The 20,239-nt window shown below is 41.6% G+C and overlaps 1 protein-coding gene and 1 long non-coding RNA gene across 2 annotated transcripts in view; both read right to left on the reverse strand.

Annotated features, from left to right (window-relative positions):
* Positions 1–6,154: 6,154 nt before the first annotated feature.
* Positions 6,155–20,239, reverse strand: part of LOC124281743 (Hermansky-Pudlak syndrome 5 protein homolog) — a 61,683-nt gene continuing 47,598 nt past the window's right edge. Inside the window, exons 22-29 of the mRNA XM_046717718.1 lie at positions 19,480–19,590; positions 17,745–17,863; positions 17,238–17,487; positions 16,839–16,914; positions 16,483–16,557; positions 10,767–10,855; positions 9,890–9,966; positions 6,155–9,064 (exon numbers count right to left, since the gene is read on the reverse strand). Of these exons, the coding sequence (XP_046573674.1) occupies positions 8,955–9,064; positions 9,890–9,966; positions 10,767–10,855; positions 16,483–16,557; positions 16,839–16,914; positions 17,238–17,487; positions 17,745–17,863; positions 19,480–19,590 (907 nt within the window). The 3' untranslated portion in view covers positions 6,155–8,954. The remainder of the gene's footprint in view (positions 9,065–9,889; positions 9,967–10,766; positions 10,856–16,482; positions 16,558–16,838; positions 16,915–17,237; positions 17,488–17,744; positions 17,864–19,479; positions 19,591–20,239) is intronic.
* Positions 12,016–12,299, reverse strand: LOC124281744. Its single transcript, XR_006899971.1, has 2 exons — positions 12,219–12,299; positions 12,016–12,047 (listed from the first exon to the last, which is right to left on the reverse strand). It is a non-coding gene; the product is annotated as an uncharacterized LOC124281744 (long non-coding RNA).

Consider the following 20,239-nt stretch of genomic DNA (forward strand, 5'->3'; position numbering starts at 1 on the left):
ACAACATGCCTCCGATAAACAAGCGTTTACAATGTGGTTAAGCCTGGACAGATGATGAGACAAAGGGTCTGTTGAGTATCTGCAGAGACATTCCCATCCAATCCCTTGTGGACAGCCCCTCAAAAGCTGATACAGCTGTTTATTCAAAGGTGAACAAAGTAATGCATGAACTTGGCTTTGAGAAAACGGGCTATACAATGCACAGAACGAACGAAAACACTTAAAAATCATAGAGACAGTGTAGGGAATCACTTAAGAGAAGTAAGGTGAGGTGAAATTGGGTTTAATGTCGTGCTTGAGAATATTTCGCTCATATGACGACGTGCATGCGTGTGTATGTGTATGTGCGGCTGCTTGTACTAGTCCAGACTGAAGCTGGTTTTATAGTGCTAGCCCACTGAGATACCATGCCGCAGTGAAGCATGAACACCCCACTCAGACACATTATGCTGACTCCGAGCCGACCAGTTCTTGTTGTACCCATTAATGCCGAGCGCCAGGCAGGGACCAACAAGTACCATATTTTAACGTCTTTTGGTATGACAAGGTTGGGGATCGAACTCCCGACCTTCCGCTCTCCGGGCAGACGCTCTAACTTAAGAGGAGTGGACAGCCCCGAAAACTCTGCACATTTTATGAACAGCTAAATGAAATTTTGGATACAAGACCTGCGACATCACCTGGAAAGGTCATTCAAAGTCTCCAGCAGTCAGTTGCATCAGATACAGACATATCTGATCTTGAAGTTACTGATGATCATGTTACCGACAACATTGCTGATGATGTCGAACTTGCTGAGCCAGGAGATTATGCATATGTTAAAAATGGCCAACAAAATGATCATACGAAAAGAAACACAAAGGAAAACAAAGAAAACCCAAACTGCAAACAACTTTGAAAACTGTCATGGATTAGTTTGCTAAACCTAATGAAGATATTGAAGCAAGGCAGATTGAGTTGGAAAAGAAACAAATTGAGCTGGAAATGAGAAAAATGACGAGAGAAAGAAAATAGAGAGTTTGCACTTAGGAAAGAAGGAGAAAGACAGAAAGTTTCTGACAGAGAACACCACTTGCGTATGCTACAGTTCATCATGAACCCAACATCATCAACCATATGCCAATCCATCATCCATCCAATCTCCAACATTCTTGTCCAGTGGTATCAACTTGACCTTGTGGTCCTTGGTCGCCATCATGTACCTCATCAACCTCATCCAGCCAGTCAGGGTTGAACATGTGGTCTGATTCACACATGTTATGCGCCTACATCTTCCTTAGAAGGGTCCAAATGAATATTCAATGACCATCCGGGCACTGCTGAAGCGGAAGTTGAAGTATGACTTCTCATCTGATTGGGTTCCTCCGTTGCTGTACGGTGTTAAAAGTTAGTGAGACATATGAATGGCCGGATTTGCAATGATGACGACAGGCATGTCACCATCATTGTTAGCAGTACCCACTCTTTTCTTCCACTCTGGGGACTGTGGTAACATGGGACACCATCTGCTGAAGCTTTGAATCCTGAACTAGAGAATGGAATCATGAACTCTACCTGGCCACCTGATGCACACATTTGTAAACTAGTACTTGTCATCACATACAGAGAGCAGGATCACTAATACCATCCTTTTCTGTTCACGTAGTCGGCGTGAAACTGTTGCGGAACAATGATCGGGCTATGTGTTGCTTCTGGCGCCAGCACAGTTAGGAAATTTCCATATGTCCTGAAACCCTGATTTGACTTTCCTTAGCTCCTCGCCTATAGGAAACTTCACAACATCTGGAAACACGTGTGTACAAGTGGCATAACACACTTCATGTACTACACAACAAACTGTTGACCTGTGAATCCCAAACAGATTACCAACAATGCGATATTCTACTGTTGTGGCCAAGTAGTATATTGTAACTGCTAATGTGAATGTGAAGATGGAACTTTTCACAGAGCCGCTGGAACATGTCCCTTGACATTCTGACGTTTTCCTTACACTGAGTTTCATCAAAACGTGGTACAGTTACTTCCCACCAATATCTACTCATTTCCTTTTCCCAAACAAGGCGTTCTCTAGTGATGAACCCACGCACAGAGTTTGGACGAATCTCTTCCGTTTTCTAGATTTGGACAAACGTCTATATTTATCCATGGTTATAGAGAAGTGACAAGAAATATCAATACCCCCCACCATGTAAACGCAGGCACAATTTTGCCCTTTGCCCCTGTGGGTAAATTTACCCCCAGGGGCAAAATACCCATGGGGTAAAAGGGGTGCATGTAAACAAGGCATAAGAGGCTATTGATGCATAAAAGATGTTTTGAAATAAGGAATTTATTGTTTTTTCACAACCCTCAAGTTGACTGCAGTATGATATGTAATATAAGCAGCAGGTAGCAGGTAATAAAATATTGAAAATAAATATAATATATCATTATGCTATTTTCTTTGGGAAGGTTACAAAGTACATCAGAATACTGTCATAGTACTAAAGAAAATACATGTTATGAAATGATAAATATTAACATATACATTGTATAAGCATTGCATTTACATGACCTAGTAAAATACTGGACTTGGATAGGTTGCCATTTGGTAGAAATGTATGGTGAAAGATTGGACCTCATTGTTATCCTGCTGGCTGGTGTGACTTACATGCCACCTGAGTATAGAGATTGTGACATTGTGTCACATGACCTGAGTACACAGTTCTTCACATCGTGTTCCATGTTACCAGAGGATAGGTATTCATGTTATGTCACCTTTGACTGAGCACTCAGGTCTTTGCTTGATGTCACTGAGTATCATAACTGTTACACAACAAATATTTCAACAAATGAATAATGACTTAGCACGAAATATATAATTTTACAAGATGAATCTTGTGCACCCTGAGACCCAACATTAAAACCCTGTGACAAGCCATAGCAAATGCACTCATGCATGTGCATCCACTCCCACAAACACCATAACATTTTGAGAGATCAGATGACCTCTTTCAAATATAATGTGCTAACAAGGTAAAAGCTACTTTGATCATAAGGATGATTTTCTGGCTGCAAATTTCTGATGCATCAGAAGCTCAGTAACCAAGACACTTATACACATGGAAATTAATCAAGCACCCCCTGTTAAATTTTGAACAATGATATAGCTTGTGGCAAAATATCGGAAGTGGAATGTAAACATATCAACATGTTATTGAAACAATTAAAATATTGAATACTGACATCATTTTAGGGATTTTCATTACTCAAGAGCCTTATCTTCCATTTAACAATTTGTTCTCCACCAAATTTAACATGAATGACACCTTGTGTTTACATACAGGGTGTAGTTAATTAATTTCTAGGTGAATATTTTGGCTGAACAAGTCCAATTGTAAATAAATAGGGGGACAGAAAACGTTCACATCAACATCAAACAGTCATACATAAAACACTTCTATAAATATATGAGCAACACTGCATAAATATATACTGCATAGTAAGCATTACTGACCACCAACCGTCGTGTCTTTTCTTCCCTACTCAGTAGGGAAACTTACAGTGGACATCTGAAGATCGACATTTTGTACTGACTAAGACCATTATCACAGTAGAGACGTCCCCAGCTGCTAGAAATACAGCAGTCGGTGCAGAAACATTTCAGCAGGAAGATGTGAAAGGAGAGAATCCATACCCACTCATCTGTGTTAGTTGCTGAAAGCACTTTGGATATAAAACTTGGGTCTATGGAAGCAAAGAACAGGATTTCTATTTACAGATATACATGTATACACATCTACAGTCATACATAGATTTGGAATATAACTGGCACCAGAACAAGAAGCAATCAAATAGATTCTACAACATGATAATGAGATATTGTATAGAATGGAAATCACTGAAACATTAACCATTAGCTTTGTGGGAGCTTTCCATTTAGTTGTGCACATTTCAGAGTATATAAGACTATTCAAAATCAGTTTAAGAACACCTGATTGTTTCACATCAATGAAGTTAATCAAATGTAAATCTGTCATACCATGACTTCCAAACAATTAGAAAACATTTTAACAATTGATTAACCAAAAACAAATTATTTTCAAAAGTAGAAGTTTTGGGCAACCATTTGAAACTTCTTGGAGTTCTGAACAAAATTTCGACACTCTTGCTCTAGTGTAATGATTTCTTATCATCCATTTTATTCATGTACATTTGTGAAGTAAAACACAGTAAGCAAGTGTGATGGCCCTCTTTGTTGATGTCACGTTCAATTGTAGTGACATCACAGACGACGAAATACAGAAACAATGGTTACTTGGCAAAAGTGATATGTGCCCATGTGATATACATGTATATGACACTGCTTATGTTCTGCCATATGGATAATAATACATGTTTATTATCCTAGGAATGAACACTACCTGTGTCCTTCACCACACACGTCACATAAACACATGGGAACAGTGTGAGTCAACAAACAAATGCTCAGAGAATAATGTATAAACTATGCAGAAGTACAGATTATCTAGCAAGGAATTCATTTCGACATTAAGTCACAAGAAACATGACATCATTTTGCTGAAGGCACTTTCTCAAACAACAAAAACAAAGGATTACTACACATAAATCTGCAAGGGAGTTCCATGATATACACGTAACACCTATATGTAGATCTTGATTAAAGTTAAGCACCGTTTTCTAAATATTTCCACATAAGATAGGCGCTTCACATACCATGCATAAATTTGTAAACAAAACAATGTTTTGTTGTTGCCAAGGTGAATTACTGAAATAACAGAAACCAAAACTGATGCTCTAATGACAATTTGTGTAACTATGGCAATAGTTATTTGTTTGTTGCTTCCTCTGCAAACCATCTCCTCCTCTCAGGTACCCAGTTCACAATAGAGTAAACAGACATATTACAGGGGGGAAAGAAGGACCTCATGCTACCTGTGTTTTGGTGTGAGAGAGGACCAAAGCCCCTCACTCTCTGTCACCAATCTCATCTCTTTCAAGATGGATATATGCTACTATACTCAAAGGCAAAAGTTAGTGTGATCAACACATTTGTTCATATAAATGTGAATTTTTTATAATGCACTTATATATTCTTTATAATACACTAAATCCATGACCCAAACAGGGCCCAGTTGGCAGTTTTGCATGCATTTTTCATGCTTTCATGGAAGTCCGTGGAAAAAAGGCATAAAATGTGCCTTTTAAAAAGTGTAACTCTAAACCTCAAATCATTGTTGAGGCCTCAACGGGTCCCAAAAACAACACAAATTTGGAAGAATCTGCTTGCATTTCTCTATGCCACGGCTGTTCATCTGTAACCACACCACGCAACCATCATTGGATTCGAACCACCCATCTGCGCCACAGATTCCAACCAGCCACACTGACAGCCCGATCAGTTCCTGGAGTCAACAGGATATCACCAAGAACCATCTGGCTGCACACGGGGATACGTGCTAGACATCCTGCCGGACAACAAATTTTGATATCACGTCACTAATGTCTATGTCTGCAGAGGTGCAGACAACATCTGCGGTGGAGAGCATGTGAGTGGAGACGTGTTCTCTTCACTGACGAGTCCAGATTCCTCTTGCTCCGCACTGATGTTCGAACACGAGTTTACCGGTGACGTGGTGAGCGTTATGTTTGGGGTGGGAAAACGAGTGCTGGATGTACACCTTTGCTTGTCATCAATGGAAATTTAACGTGTCTCAGGTACAGAGATGAAATTGTTAATCCAGTCGTCATACCGAATCTCCAGCAGGACAACGCCAGAGCTCATGTCGCCAGGGTGGTTCAGCAGTTCTTGGCGAAGCACAATGTTAATGCCCTTCCCTGGCCCACTAAATCCCCAGACCTGTCCCCTATTGAAAACATCTGGAACGAAATGGAGAGGAGATTGAGACATTGGCCAAATCTCAGAACTCTGCCAGGTGCTTCTTGCGATGTTTGATTGGCTCTATGAGGCGCCAGGTGTCAAACATGCATCAATGCTCATGGTGGATATGCATGTTATTGACTGTGTGAATTTTTATTTTGACCGTTCTCTCACTGTGACCTCATTAGCATGTGTGCGCCAGAAATGTTTAAAATGTGTCATTTAAAATCCTATTGTGGAATGATTTTCTTGCAATATTAAAAAAGTCTCATCATAAAAATATCAGTTGTTAATTCGCATATCTAACTTCAAGTCAATCACTATAACTTTTGCCTTTGTGTATATTTGTAGTATCACAAGTTAACAGTTGTGTGTAGCAATGAAAAAGGATGACTGCCATCATTCAATAGCACACAAGTCAAAAGTCAGTATAATTTGTGTGTTAACAAAAGTATTTTTTTCCTGTTTGTCAATAAAAATGTCTTGAACTGATTGGAGGAATCATAATTAGTTTTAAGTTTGAAAGGTTTAATTTTATGTTATCAATATTTAGGAACATTTAGTATTTATTTACTCTTTTATGATAAATGTTTACACTTACAATAGTACATTTTAGTTGCTTTATGCTAAGCACAATACCCATGAAGACCCTCAAAACAAACACCAGCTAATACTCTATGGTCATCTCAACACTTACTTACAATGTTTCAGTCCTAGTTCTGAGGTAGGTACACCATACACATTTGCATAATAATGGACAAGTCCGTTATTTGTTTATCTGGCCATATAAGGTAACATGACAATTGGTAATCAGATATAAGATATGAAATGGAATACAGCTTATACAGAGCTTCCCATTTCTGTGCCACCCCACATCACTCCCCTGGACATCCATAATGCACTCAAGGCACTTGCATAACAGGAAGGGAAGACTGAGATATTCATTACTAATTACAAAGTCACTGGTAACAATAGGACATTCATGAACAAAATTGTGTAGTTGATCATTCAAATATTACATGATTGGCTGTTGACATGGAGAATACGCCAAGGTATGACATCACATTGCTGTTTACAGTAAATATCAGATGGTCAGTGAACGTAAGGCCAGACCAATTTTATTTCTTGTTTTACGGATGTTTGTCCTCAGAAAACCTAAAGGCAGGAGGGAAAAACAATAAAATACAATCACCAATGAAAGTAATATTCCTTCTAAATACTCAAAGTATTTTACTATTTATTGTTGACAAAATACAACAGGCTGATCCTTAAAACAAGAAATAAAATTGGTCTGGCCTAATTCTGTTTATTTGATTATTGAATCCCTCATCTGGAATTGTTGTTTATGAAACAGTGTTAAAGGTAGACCACTATCATCATGATTAATTTCAACTTTAACACTGAACTAAGTTCATTTGACTAATTTATAAAGTAGTTAGGAAAGTATTATCTGACCATTGGCATGACCATTTGTTCATGTTTTGATCATGTACAGCGGAAACGGATCAGGCACAAGTTTTGACAACATGGGTAACACTCTACCAAACTATTTACATGATTAGCATCATATAATAGCACTTCACAAATGTATAAAGGACACTACAATATATACAAAGATAAGGATAAGGAAACAGGTGTTTTACATTTACTAAAATCTAACACTGAAATAACTACCTTTTCATAGGAACTGAGATGGCAGTTCTTTTTTAATCATAATGAGATCAGGGAATAACCTGTTTGGTATAATGGACATTCTGTACAAATACATGCTTTCCCAAATGTAAGTGATAAATGTTTTCCCACAGAGAATCACAAAGATGAAAGAGACTTAACCACATTTAACCATTTCTAACTATGTCATCATTTAAACTGACTGCAAGAGTTGTGTAATTTTGTAAGCAGGATATTGTACTTCCCAAGACCACAAGACAAATAGGTAGGTGCACTGTTTGGATTTGTCTGTCACTGTCTTGAGTCTGAAATATATATTGTTCATGTTCTCAGGATAATCATTTAAGAATGGTCTGGAAGTCACTTGCAGGTGTAGTTCCAAGGCCAGGTACACTGAGAATATGTTCAATGTTCAAGATTTATATTAATTAAGAGGAGTTTTCATTCCACATTCAAGACATACTGTTCTTTCCTCATTATTGGATTGTAATATTTTCGGGACAGACTTTCACCAACTGGACAGTACAATATTATCATTCAGCCATTACTGTAACTGCACAGTGCCATCTCTTATTCTGTGTACTTGTGTACTAGCAACTTGTCTGTATCTATGTATGTAGTGATCCTGTTGTGGTTTCTGTCACATATCACTCAATAGGTGATATTTCAACTCTTAACTCCTGGAGTTACTTGTAATTAATTTATCATGCACATGAATCATACTTTAGGACAATCTGAACATTCTTCAAAAGCATTTAGAAAATGGTGTAGTAATACAAGAAAAATCATGGATAACAACTAGAAATGTTGTGAAAAATAAATCAAGAAGTTGTTAGCCACAAGATTTGTCTTGTATAATCTGAATATTCATCAGCACATCTAAAAAAAACCTGAACATACAAAATATGAAAAACTGACACTAAAACAAGACAACCTTCTAATACTCTTGGTCATGTCTATTTTCTTTTCAAACAGACCTACACTGAAAGAAGTTTGCACTGATTGTGTGTTTGGGTTGTTTTATCATTGGCTGCAGGTGCTGACAAAATTCTGCATTTAATTGAAATTTACAAGCCTACAGCTCCACACCTTGAAGCTATGTGCTGGCACAGATTTTTATACAAGATAGTGACAGGTGAGGCTGGGCCCATGGAAGTGTTTGTGTTGTTTATGGTGAGTTGGATGTTGTGTTTAGTTTCAGATGGCTGTGGTTATGGACCTGCAGAAGAGCTGGTTGTGTTTGAGCTCAGTCGGCTGTGGAGTTGCCGGTCGATTGAGGTACTTGTACATTGCTTGAAGTGAACATTCTGTGGTGAAGCTGGCCCATGGTGGTACCTGTCTTCTTTGAAGTCAGACGGCTGTGGTGTCACAAGGCCTGTGGAAATGCTAGTCTTGTCTAGGGTCAGTCGATTGTGGTGTCATTTGGCCTGTGAAGATGCTCATCCAACTCAAGGTCATCATGACACAGGGGACAGACTTTAAGAGGAACACAGAACTTGTGGAAGCTGTGACCTGCAACACAATCAAGCACTGACGTCACTTCCTGTTTCTTCCTTTCTGCTGAAGCTGAAGCTTTTATAGGTCCAAACATTCATCCTCACAATGTCAAAGCATAACAATGCCCGTACAGCAGTACCATGTTTGTACTTAGTGTAACAGTCTCCATTAAACTAAAGAAGAGATATCAGTATCTGAGACATGACCTCAGATAATGATGTATGTATTGAGGTGATAATGAAAGTATTTTGGTGAGTATTGTGTAGGAGTGAGTATTGAGGTGATAATGTGAGTATCAACCTAACATGAGTATTAAGGTGATGATATCAGTATTAAGATGATGATGGGAGTTTTAAGGTAATGATATGAGTGAGTGAGTGAGTGAGTGAGTTTAGTTTTATGCCGCACGCAGCAATATTCCAGCTATATGGCGGCGGTCTGGACCAGACAATCCAGTGATCAACAGCATGAGCATCGATCTGCGCAATTGGGAACCGATGACATGTGTCTGCGAGCCTGACCACCCGATCCCGTTAGTCGCCTCTTACGACAAGCATAGTCGCCTTTTGTGGCAAGCATGGGTTGCTGAAGACCTATTCTACCCGGATCTTCACGGGTCAGGTAATGACGTAAATATTGAGGTAATGACTGACTGACTGAGTTTGGATTTATGCCGCTTTTAGCAATATTCCAGCAACATCATGGCGGGGGACGCCAGAAATGGGCTTCACACATTGTATTGAGGTAATGATGTGAGTATCAAGGTAATGTATATTTTAAGTTAACATTTTGGAAAGAGATGTGTATATGTGTATACAGATGAATATTAAGGTGACATACCACAAGTAAAGATGATGACTCCAGGTACGATGTGTGACACCGTCTCAGTGAGACTGATAGCGCAGTTCCGACAGCCTCTGTAGAAACATAACTATGCTGTCAGTGAGACAACAGGATGCACTTAGGGTCTTATATCTATTAGTTTTCATGATTTCAAGATATATGCATATTGGGTTGATACGGGGCATTTTAGATTATTCCACTTTCAATAAACAAAGAAACACATGTTGATCATGAGTGATCTGAAATATCCCTACCCCAAATAACATACTGTTGTAGTGATTGATGTCTTTTTCTTCAGAGGACAGTTTAAAAACAAACTATATTTAGTTACTAAGTTGAGTTTTCTGTCACTTTGAGCAGTGTTTCAGTTGTATCACATGTGATGCAGGACACAGATGTTTAGGTTCCATATTAGTCATGTAATCCTGACTTGGTTAGGGACACACTTGTTTATTAGAGAACTGCTGGTCCTTTGACAAGCCAGCCTCCCGTAGCCACACCATATTCAGGAAAAAAATATGTTAAAATCTGCATATTACACCCTGTCAGGGTACCTGGGAAAAATGAAAGAAAAATCCCATGCTTTTAGCAGAATAAAGAGAACTGGGAGGTCATGGGGCTCACTGATATGACAGACTGGCCTGATGGCTTGCATAACTTATGCCTTCAGCCTCTGGTTTCTATAGTTTGTATACAGTATGTAGACATATCATTCAGATTTAACAATAACATTTTTATCATAACTAGAATTCTGCTAACAATTGGGACATGTTCAATAATTGAATTCTGGTAGCAAACTGAAACAATCAATCATTTGTGTATTGATTGTTCAACACAAGTCCATATCAGGGAGACAGTGTTAACATGTTCTCACCCAGTTATGTTCGCAGCGATGCCCCAGTGAGCTTCTGCATCCTCCATGCTGCGTCCCTCGCTGTGCTGCTTCACCGACAACCGGGAAAACTGGAGACACAATATAGACCAGTGAGTGGAACATCTATATGTGTGTGAAAGTTGGAATCCCTGGCTGGCAATGTAGGGACTATACATAAATACTGACATTGACCTTCTAATTTAGAACAACAGATAACATCAGATATTGTGGGAAACAACAGCGCAACATGTTTCTGCTGAATGTGTTCTTGTCAAATACTTTGTATAGTCAAACCTACTCCTATACTACTAGATGAACCCTATAAATCACAGAGATTTCTGCTTTGACTTGGAGTCGAGACAGTCATAGCATGATGGCTTACATATTTCTTTGTTTTTAATTGCCACACTTGGCAATATTTATACGAACCTGTAGAGGTTACGAATTCTTTGAAGAAAGTCCTCCTTGGGGTACATATAAGCATTAAAATGTCCATTTTAAATCCTACGACAGTTGTAACTATATTTTTCAATAAAATATTTACAAAACAAAAACTCATTTTGTCTTGTGAGACCACCCCTACAGGGCCCTACCGGGCCCCCTACAGCCAAGAGCAGGTTACTCTCGCCGTCTACCTCGTACCTCACTTTTCATGCTGAAAATATCAGACAGAATGAGGGGAGGCGGGTGGCTGTACCCCAAGGAGGACTTTCTTCAAAGAATTCATAACCTACAGGTTTGTATAATTCTTTTACAGAAGAAAGTCCTCCTTGGGGTACATATAAGCATAAAAGACAGTTGTCCCAAAGACTATTTTGTCTTTTATTTGAGCCGGAGTGGCATTCTGTCTGGCAACAACTAAATCCGTTGTGGAGTGAAATCTACAACCGATTTTGGAAATAGAAAAAAACACACTTACCGAGCCACCTAACCGCTGATGTCAATCAGGCGGGGGCGTGGCTAGGGCGGGAAATAGAGAGTCCAAGCTTATACGTCAATTGGCTCAAATCAATTATGACATAAAAACCCACCCCAAACCATTACAATGGAAATGTATGGGGACATGTCGAAAAAACTCCCAACCCTAATATAGCCTCAACCAGCGAAGCGTGGCGAGAGGTATAAGGGTAGGGAAAGCGTAAAAAACCCTTAAAAGCCAATAACCCATGAGTCGAGCTAATAAGTACTGCAAACTAATGCTCGAATGCACCCCTCCTGTTTGGAAGAGGGCTTTGCCGGGACCTCAATAAAATCCAGAGAAATTATTAGCCTCGCTAAACACTTTCTGAGGAAATCGAACGAGTACAAACGCCATGCATTGTACGAGCGAAAAGCAGGATAAAACACAGCGGCATCTGCCCTACCCAGTCTGCCTTCAACTCCTCGGGGGAAGGTAAACCTTAGCACTGTAACCGAACAATTAATTCAGAGAAAATATTAGCCTCGCTAAACACTTGCTGAGGAAATCGAACGAGTACAAACGCCATGCATTGTACGAGCGAAAAGCAGGATAAAACACCCCCACCAAACGCTCTCGGCGCGAGGAGGGTTAGTGTAAACCACCATCCCCCAAAGTGCTGATTAACACAGACACCAAAATACCAATGACCAGTTACTAACTTGGTCAGGGTGGCACGACACTCTCCACTGGAGAGAACAGAAAGACCGAACCGAGCACGATCCTTAAGAATGCGTGTCAAGTCGGTAATGGCGAATGAAGGCGTTTTGCCGGCTCCAAAGAGTGACAGAACCGATCTTCATTGAGCAGTGCCGCTGTGTATTGCCAACAAAGTGGCATCTGCCCTACCCAGTCTGCCTTCAACTCCTCGGGGGAAGGTAAACCTTAGCACTGTAACCGAACAATTAATTCAGAGAAATTATTAGCCTCGCTAAACACTTTCTGAGGAAATCGAAGGAGTACAAACGCCATGCATTGTACGAGCGAAAAGCAGGATAAAACACCCCCACCAAACGCTCTCGGCGCGAGGAGGGTTAGTGTAAACCACCATCTCCCAAAGTGCTGATTAACACAGACACCAAAATACCGAAGTCTCGGGAAGGGGGAAAAAACTGTTAGCGTACAAAAATCCCCTGAATAGCTTAAAAAGCCGTAGCCGAACATGTGTTGGCTCACTGATTGAGTGAGTGGTCAAGTGACATGCGGCGCGACTTAGCAATATTCCAAACAGTGACCCGTGGGGTCTGTAAATAATCGAATCTGGACCAGACAATCCAGTGATCAACAGCATGAGCATCGATCTGGTTAATTGGGAACCGATGAACGTGTCAACCGTCCTCTGTTGCCTTCAGGTGATCCCGCGTAGCGACGTATGTACACTCAAAGTCGACTTTATGACAAGAATGGATTGGTGAAGACCTATTCAATATAGTGATCTTCACCGGGTCTGTTGGCTCACTATTACACTAACCTGGTACCACTTGCGACCAGTTACAAAACTTGGTCAGGGTGGCACGACACTCTCCACTGGAGAGAACAGAAAGACCAAACCGAGCACGATCCTTAAGAATGCGTGTCAAGTCGGTAATGGCGAATGAAGGCGTTCTGCCGGCTCCAAAGAGCGACAGAACCGATCTTCATTGAGCAGTGCCGCTGTGTATTGCCAACAAAGCGGCATCTGCCCTACCCAGTCTGCCTTCAACTCCTCGGGAAGGTAAACCTTAGCACTGTAACCGAACAATTACGGAAACAAGCCAAGGAGATAAAGCCCGCTTGCAAGTAGACTCCCAGTCCCCGCCACCAAACAGAACACATGGGCACCTGTACGGATCCCTTTCGTTCGTTCGTTATAGTCACTCCAATGGGTGAGCAATCGAAAGATCGGTCCCCGGTGTGGAAGGCTGAGTAAGGGGTGGAAGTTCGATATGAGCAGTCACGTGGAAAGCAATATGGAACTGAGAGTGGTAGGTATCCGGGAGGCGAATACGGACATGATCAGCATAAAATACTGTCAGTGTCGGGTCAGTGGGTATCGCATGGATGTACCCGACCCTTCTACCAGAACTCACCACCACAAGTAAAGCCGTCTTCCACGTGAGAGAGACGATATACTTGAAAAGTCAGGGCCAGACAGCCAATTGAGAATAATTGGCAATTTCAAGGTGGGCTGGGTCGCCGCCGAGGAGGTTGAACCCTGTTCATGTCAGCTACAAAGCGCTGTACGAGAGGGTACTGCCTATGCAGAGCACCATCGAATGAGGTGTGAAACGTGGAAATAGCCATGGAGTACCCGGGTGTCCAAACTCCCCTCGAAGCCAGAATTGTGTCTGCAACGGCTGCAGGAATTCGGCGTGTCTCGGGGTTAGACCCGACAGAGGCCAAGCCACCCAGTGAATCCGAGGATTCGGGTGTGGCGCCCCGTTCAGAGTGAGAATGTCTGGCCGAAAAGGTAATTCGAATCCCGGCGTGCGGGATTGAACACCAACCTGATTGCTGTCAATTCCAGCACATTGATGTGCAGGTTGTGACTTCGTTGTGAAGAGACTGCAGGTCGCCGAGAACATCGTCCCAACCCGAGAGGGATGTATCTGGCTGGACTGAGAGCGACGGTGTCTCCAGGGGGGAGCCCCTCGGAGAGATGCCTGACATCTGTCCATCTGACTTTGTGAGGTTGACAATTCGGCCCAGTTTCGTAAGAGTGACCAACACTGATCGTGAGGTTCCCAGACTCAACTGTTATTCTAAAACCCTGATGAGCCAGTCGCCTAGGTACGGGTTAGAACACCGGCACTGCGATCTGGCTATCTGGGCTGTAATAAACCTCAATTAGGTGAACACCTTTGGCGCCGTAAGGTAGCCTAAGGGGGGCACACGAAACTGGTAGCACGTCCCATCGAAGAAGAACCGAAGGTAAATCTTGAAATCAGGGTGCAATGGAACAAGGAGGTACGCGACCTCGAGGTCGATTGACGTGCACCAATCCCCTGTCTCGACAGATGAGATCCCCGAGAGCGGTGTCTCCATCTTGAAGGACAGTACCTCTATTAACTTGTTCAGTTCTCAGATGAGAATGGGTCTGAACATTCCGTTCTTATTTGCAACAAGGAAATAAATGGAGTCAAACCCTACATTTTCCTGACCATTGGAAACCACCTCGATGGTTGCCTTGCCCAGCAGAGACTGGATCTCGGCATAGAGTATTTTCGCCGTCTCCCGGGAAGCCAACACTGGTGTGCGGCGCACTTCGACCGGGGTTTGCGGCAGAATACAGTAAACCCCTGCAGTCGGCAACATAACGTTTGCCGGTGCCTGGGCACCTGATGGATTAACGAGAAGCTCGACAGACTTCCGTATTCCTCGAAACAGTCCCGGGCGCCATAGGCCCATAACCGCACTCATCATTTGGCTGGCACAGCTACAATGCAGTCCCTAGCCAGATGAGATTTGACCTCCGTCAGATGCCACCCAGAGTCGCCGATGAAAATTCACCGGCGCTCTTTCCCCTTTCCACCAGCTCCCTCAGCTGAGCTGAGAGATGCGCAGAGTAGAGCATACAGCATTAAGCTGTTAAGGGGAAAGAACGGCAGTCTGACGGTAGAGTGTGAGGCCTTGTCCCGGATGCCCCTACCATTGCCGAAACCCCGATCCCGAAACACCTGGGAGTAGCCTGACAATACAGGGTTACCCTGGTGTACACAGGTAGAAGCGCCGAGGTGATCGGTAGCCCCACACTCAACATTGGCCCGCCGATAGACATCCCGAGACCTGCAAACAGCGCTGGGGATCTGTAGCCTGACGGGCCCAGGGTAGTCCTGGATGCAGGGTTCCCCTGGTGTACACAGGTAGACCTCGAGCGCCGAGGTGATCATCGGTAGCTCCGCCACACTCAACAGCCTTCCTGGCCTGGCGATAGACTCACAGACCTACAGCCTGGGATCTGCGCTTCGCTCCGGCTGAAACATACAATGCAAAGCAGAAAAAAGGCTAGCCGCACCTGCATGTACATACTAGTGAGTAAAGTTGAGTGATACGAAACGAACACTATCAAAATTACTCAACAACGACTTACCACAAATTCGCTGAAAAGAGAGAGAATTTAGGCAAGCCTACCATGTAATATGCATACATAACATATGAACTCCCTACTACAAGCTAACATGTAGCAAGGATACCATGATCGCGCGGTCTGCCATTTTGCCTGCCACAAGGCTGGAAAACAGAGAACCCACGGCAATGTTACAACAAAAGATGAATGAAAATATCAATATATGAAGTCCATCTAACGCCCAAGCGTAAAGAAAGGAACCATACATACAGTTTGAGACTCTTTTACACTCATCGTATCGGTAGGAGAGCAAACTCAAAACTAACACCACGCACGTCTATTCAACAGAACGACAGCATGTAAAGTGAGGTACGTGGTAGACGGCGAGAGTTACCTGCTCTTGGCTGTAGGGGGCCCGTTGGGGCCTTGTAAGGGTGGTCTCACCAGACAAAACGAGATTTTTGTTTTGTAAATATTTTATTGAAAAATATAGTTACAACTGTCGTAGGATTTAAAATGGGCATTTTAAAGCTTATATGTACCCCAAGGAGGACTTCTTCTGAAAAAGAATCCAGCTATATGTTGGCAGCATGTAAACAATCAAGAGGGGACTAGAAAATGTAGTGACTTCAAAAAAACAAATGACTTAAAATGAGGAGCAATGATACCTGCCACTAGGTTATGACACAAAATCAACCACACGTGGAACTCACCAGCTGTTGGTACTCCTGTCGGTCCTCCTCTGCCCCCAAACGACTTTGCTTCTCTGCCCGCACCGCATACAAAAGCTGTAACCATGGTAACAGTATCAGACACAGGTCTTTGGAAAGGTCGAGACATTAAAGACAAAAATATACAATGTCTTTCAGTGGCATTTTGAAGTTGTACATAGATGTTCAAGATATTTTTATGGATTAAACTTCTTTTTTATTTCCCTCACAACGTTTCGGGACCATTCCAGGTCCCTTCATCAGGACCTTAGTTCACCTGAAATAAAAAAGAAGTTTAATCCATAAAAATATCTTGGACGAAAATATACAAGCTCAAATCAAAGAGACTGGTGACCTACCTGGGGAGCGAGATGTGGTTGTTTTTTTGCCCAAAGGTATGTGTCCACCTTTTCCAGCATATTGTGTACAACCAGTCTGAAGAAACAAGACAAAGAATATATTCACAGTTAACAAAATTCCTCCTTGCTTTTCTCAGCTTTATAAACAACAAAAGCATACAATAAATGGTCAAAGAGAAAGAAATGAATCCTATTGTAAATTTACTCATACCATTAACCTGACCAGTCAATAATGTTGTTATTTGTGACATGCCAATGCCATTAATCTAACCTATGAGCATTATATGTAAACATATAAATATGGCCTTAACAGAATTTGAGATTTCACCATATTTTACCACAACATTCTGTATACAACATTACACACAAAGTGTTCACGATGAGATACAAACATCTCACCTCTGTTGGCGGTGCACAAGAGACTCTAGTATACACATCTGGTAGAACTGAGGTGACAATGCTCTCTCTGGGAGATGACATTCCTGCAACACCATGATGGCAACGCTTGGACCAATTGTCTTCACCATCAGCTCACTGATTCCCTCCCACGTCAGACTATTTGTCCAATCAGAAGCTGGCCTGGAGGAGAGTGAGTCTGTGTACAGGTGCAGGAAGTATTCCCATTCCTCTGCTGTCTTTGGGAGATAACCTGAGAACATCAGTAAAGCAGGGATCCAGTGAGTTTGACATTATATACATTCACAATTGTTTTACTTTTATCAATCGGTAGGACTTATCAGAAATAGTATATTTTCCCCTACAAAGTAATTGATTAAACAGATTGTTTGTTGTTGACTTTCTGAACTCTTCAGGACAGAAAAATCTTTTGACTTTGAAAAGTGTGATTCGTTGAATATAATTCATCAAATAGACATTATGCTCAATCTACACTATGTATAACCTCACCATATGAGTGTGAATCATCAAGGAGAGTGATATCACCAAGTTTCACAATCAGTTGCAGCATTTGTTGCCATGACAACATAGTTTTCTTCTTCCACAACTGGAGACAACCTGCCCAGTAGCTGAAATGATAAAAGCAACAGATTTCATTTTGGACTTTTTCCTTTGAGTATCAATGCAGCAAAGGTCATTCTGGACAGTGTCTTGAGTTATCTATGCAGAGGAGGTCATTTTGGACAGTGTCCTAAGTTATATATACAGAGGAGGTCATTCTGGACAGTGTCCTAAGTTATCTATACAGAGGAGGCCATTCTGGACAGTGTCCTGAGTTATCTTTACAGAGGAGGTCATTCTGGACAGTGCCATCTGTACAGAGGAGGTCATTCTGGACAGAGTCCTGAGTTATCTATACAGACGAGGTCATTCTGGACAGTGTCCTGAGCTATCTATACAGAGGAGGTCATTCTGGACAATGCCATCTGTACAGAGAGGAGGTCATTCTGGACAGTGCCATCTGTACAGAGAGGAGGTCATTCTGGACAGAGTCCTGAGTTATCTTTACAGAGGAGGTCATTCTGAGCCATCTGTACAGAGGAGGTCATTCTGGACAGATCCTGAGTTATCAGAGGAGGTCATTCTGGACAGAGTCCTGAGTTATCTTTACAGAGGAGGTCATTCTGGACAGAGTCCTGAGTTATCTTTACAGAGGAGGGTCAGTTGAGTTATCTATACTGAGGTCATTCTGGAAAGTGCCATCTGTACAGAGGAGGTCATTCTGGACAGTGTCCTGAGTTATCTATACAGAGGAGGTCATTCTGGACAGTGTCCTGAGTTATCTATACAGAGGAGGTCATTCTGGACAGTGTCCTGAGTTATCTATACAGAGGAGGTCATTCTGGACAGTGTCCTGAGTTATCTATACAGAGGAGGTCATTCTGGACAGTCATCTGTACAGAGGAGGTCATTCTGACAGTGCCCTGAGTTATCATTCTACAGAGGAGGTCATTCTGGACAGTGCCCTGAGTTATCCTGAGGTCATTCTGGACAGTGCCTGAGTGATCTATACAGAGGAGGTCATTCTGGACAGTGTCCTGAGTTATCTTTACAGAGGAGGTCATTCTGGACAGTGCCATCTGTACAGAGGAGGTCATTCTGGACAATGTCCTAGGTTGTCCATACAACAGAGGTAATTCTCGACAGTGACTCTTCAGCTATTTTACAGCCAATGTCATACCGAGCAGTGTCTTCTACATAGAAGGCGTAATTCTGAACTTTTTCCCCTGAGTTATCTACAAAGCAGATGTTATTCTGTGTCCTGTGCCTTGAAATATCTATACAGCACACACCTTTCTGGGCGGTATACCTTAATTTATCTTACGTTTGGCACTCATCTGTAGAGCACACATAATTATGGGCATAATTATAGTGCTATCTATACAGCAATCTGATCAGTGTCTTCCAGATGATGTTGTGCCAAATGTGTGGAGGTTCCAGTTAGATACAAGGGACAACACCTCACTTGTTATTTGATAATTCAGTCTGACATCAAAGTATAACCTTCATTATGCAGTCAAAATGTCTCAATAATTTTACACAAGACAGTAATTGGTGTGCGAATCAGTGACAAGCACCAGAAATTGTACTCATTTGGTGAGCTGAATCCATATCTTCGACATGATGAGCCAACCCCGAAGTCTTCAACCACAAACGACCCTATCGCCCCTGGTGAACAAATTACCTCTGTTTTTGGCATACACTGAGAGTTGCATCAAAGTCTTGTTCTGCACAAAGGTCAAGCACACAGTCAATGAGGTCTGCATCAGCTTTCTTGATCATGTGACTTCCTGGCCTGTGAGAAATCCAGTGCTGTTACTTGTGTTCACGACTTAGATATAGATACTCACCTGAGACCAATCATCATTTTGCCTATTTAATGTCTGCAGAGTAATAACACAAACTACAGTCAATTAGTTTAACATAACCACTTACAATATTCCTACAAGTAGGTTTGCTATCAATATATATCATAGAGGTCAAAGTATCGATCAGTTATATCAGAGAAGTAACACTTGATCAAAAACAAAAATGCAGAAAATGTTGGTAAGAAATCAACATACTTCTTGTCAGTGATGAGAGGTAACACATTTATCTAACAATTTTCTGAATATAATCTAGAAGTGGTCCATGTATAATATAGTGTATTGTGGCGCTAATCAAAACTATATTTATTCACCATAGCTATGTAAGAATTTGAGGACACACTTCTCATACTAATAATTGTTAATAATTCTTCTCATCAACAAATATGTAATTTTTAAAGTAAAATTGATATTTTATACTTATCCTGACTCATGATCTTTTGCTTATCTCCCTTTCCCTTGCGAATGGTAGTGGAACACTTGAATCCTTTGTAGTTCCCGAAGCTGACGTAAAAATACACTCACCCACAAGTTAGCTCCCTTTTCCCGCGGTCATGTGACCAGCCTTACTTGTCATTC

Source organism: Haliotis rubra, unplaced genomic scaffold (assembly GCF_003918875.1).
Source record: "Haliotis rubra isolate DU_JTF1 unplaced genomic scaffold, ASM391887v1 Scf289, whole genome shotgun sequence".
Taxonomy (NCBI): Eukaryota; Metazoa; Mollusca; class Gastropoda; order Lepetellida; family Haliotidae; genus Haliotis; species Haliotis rubra.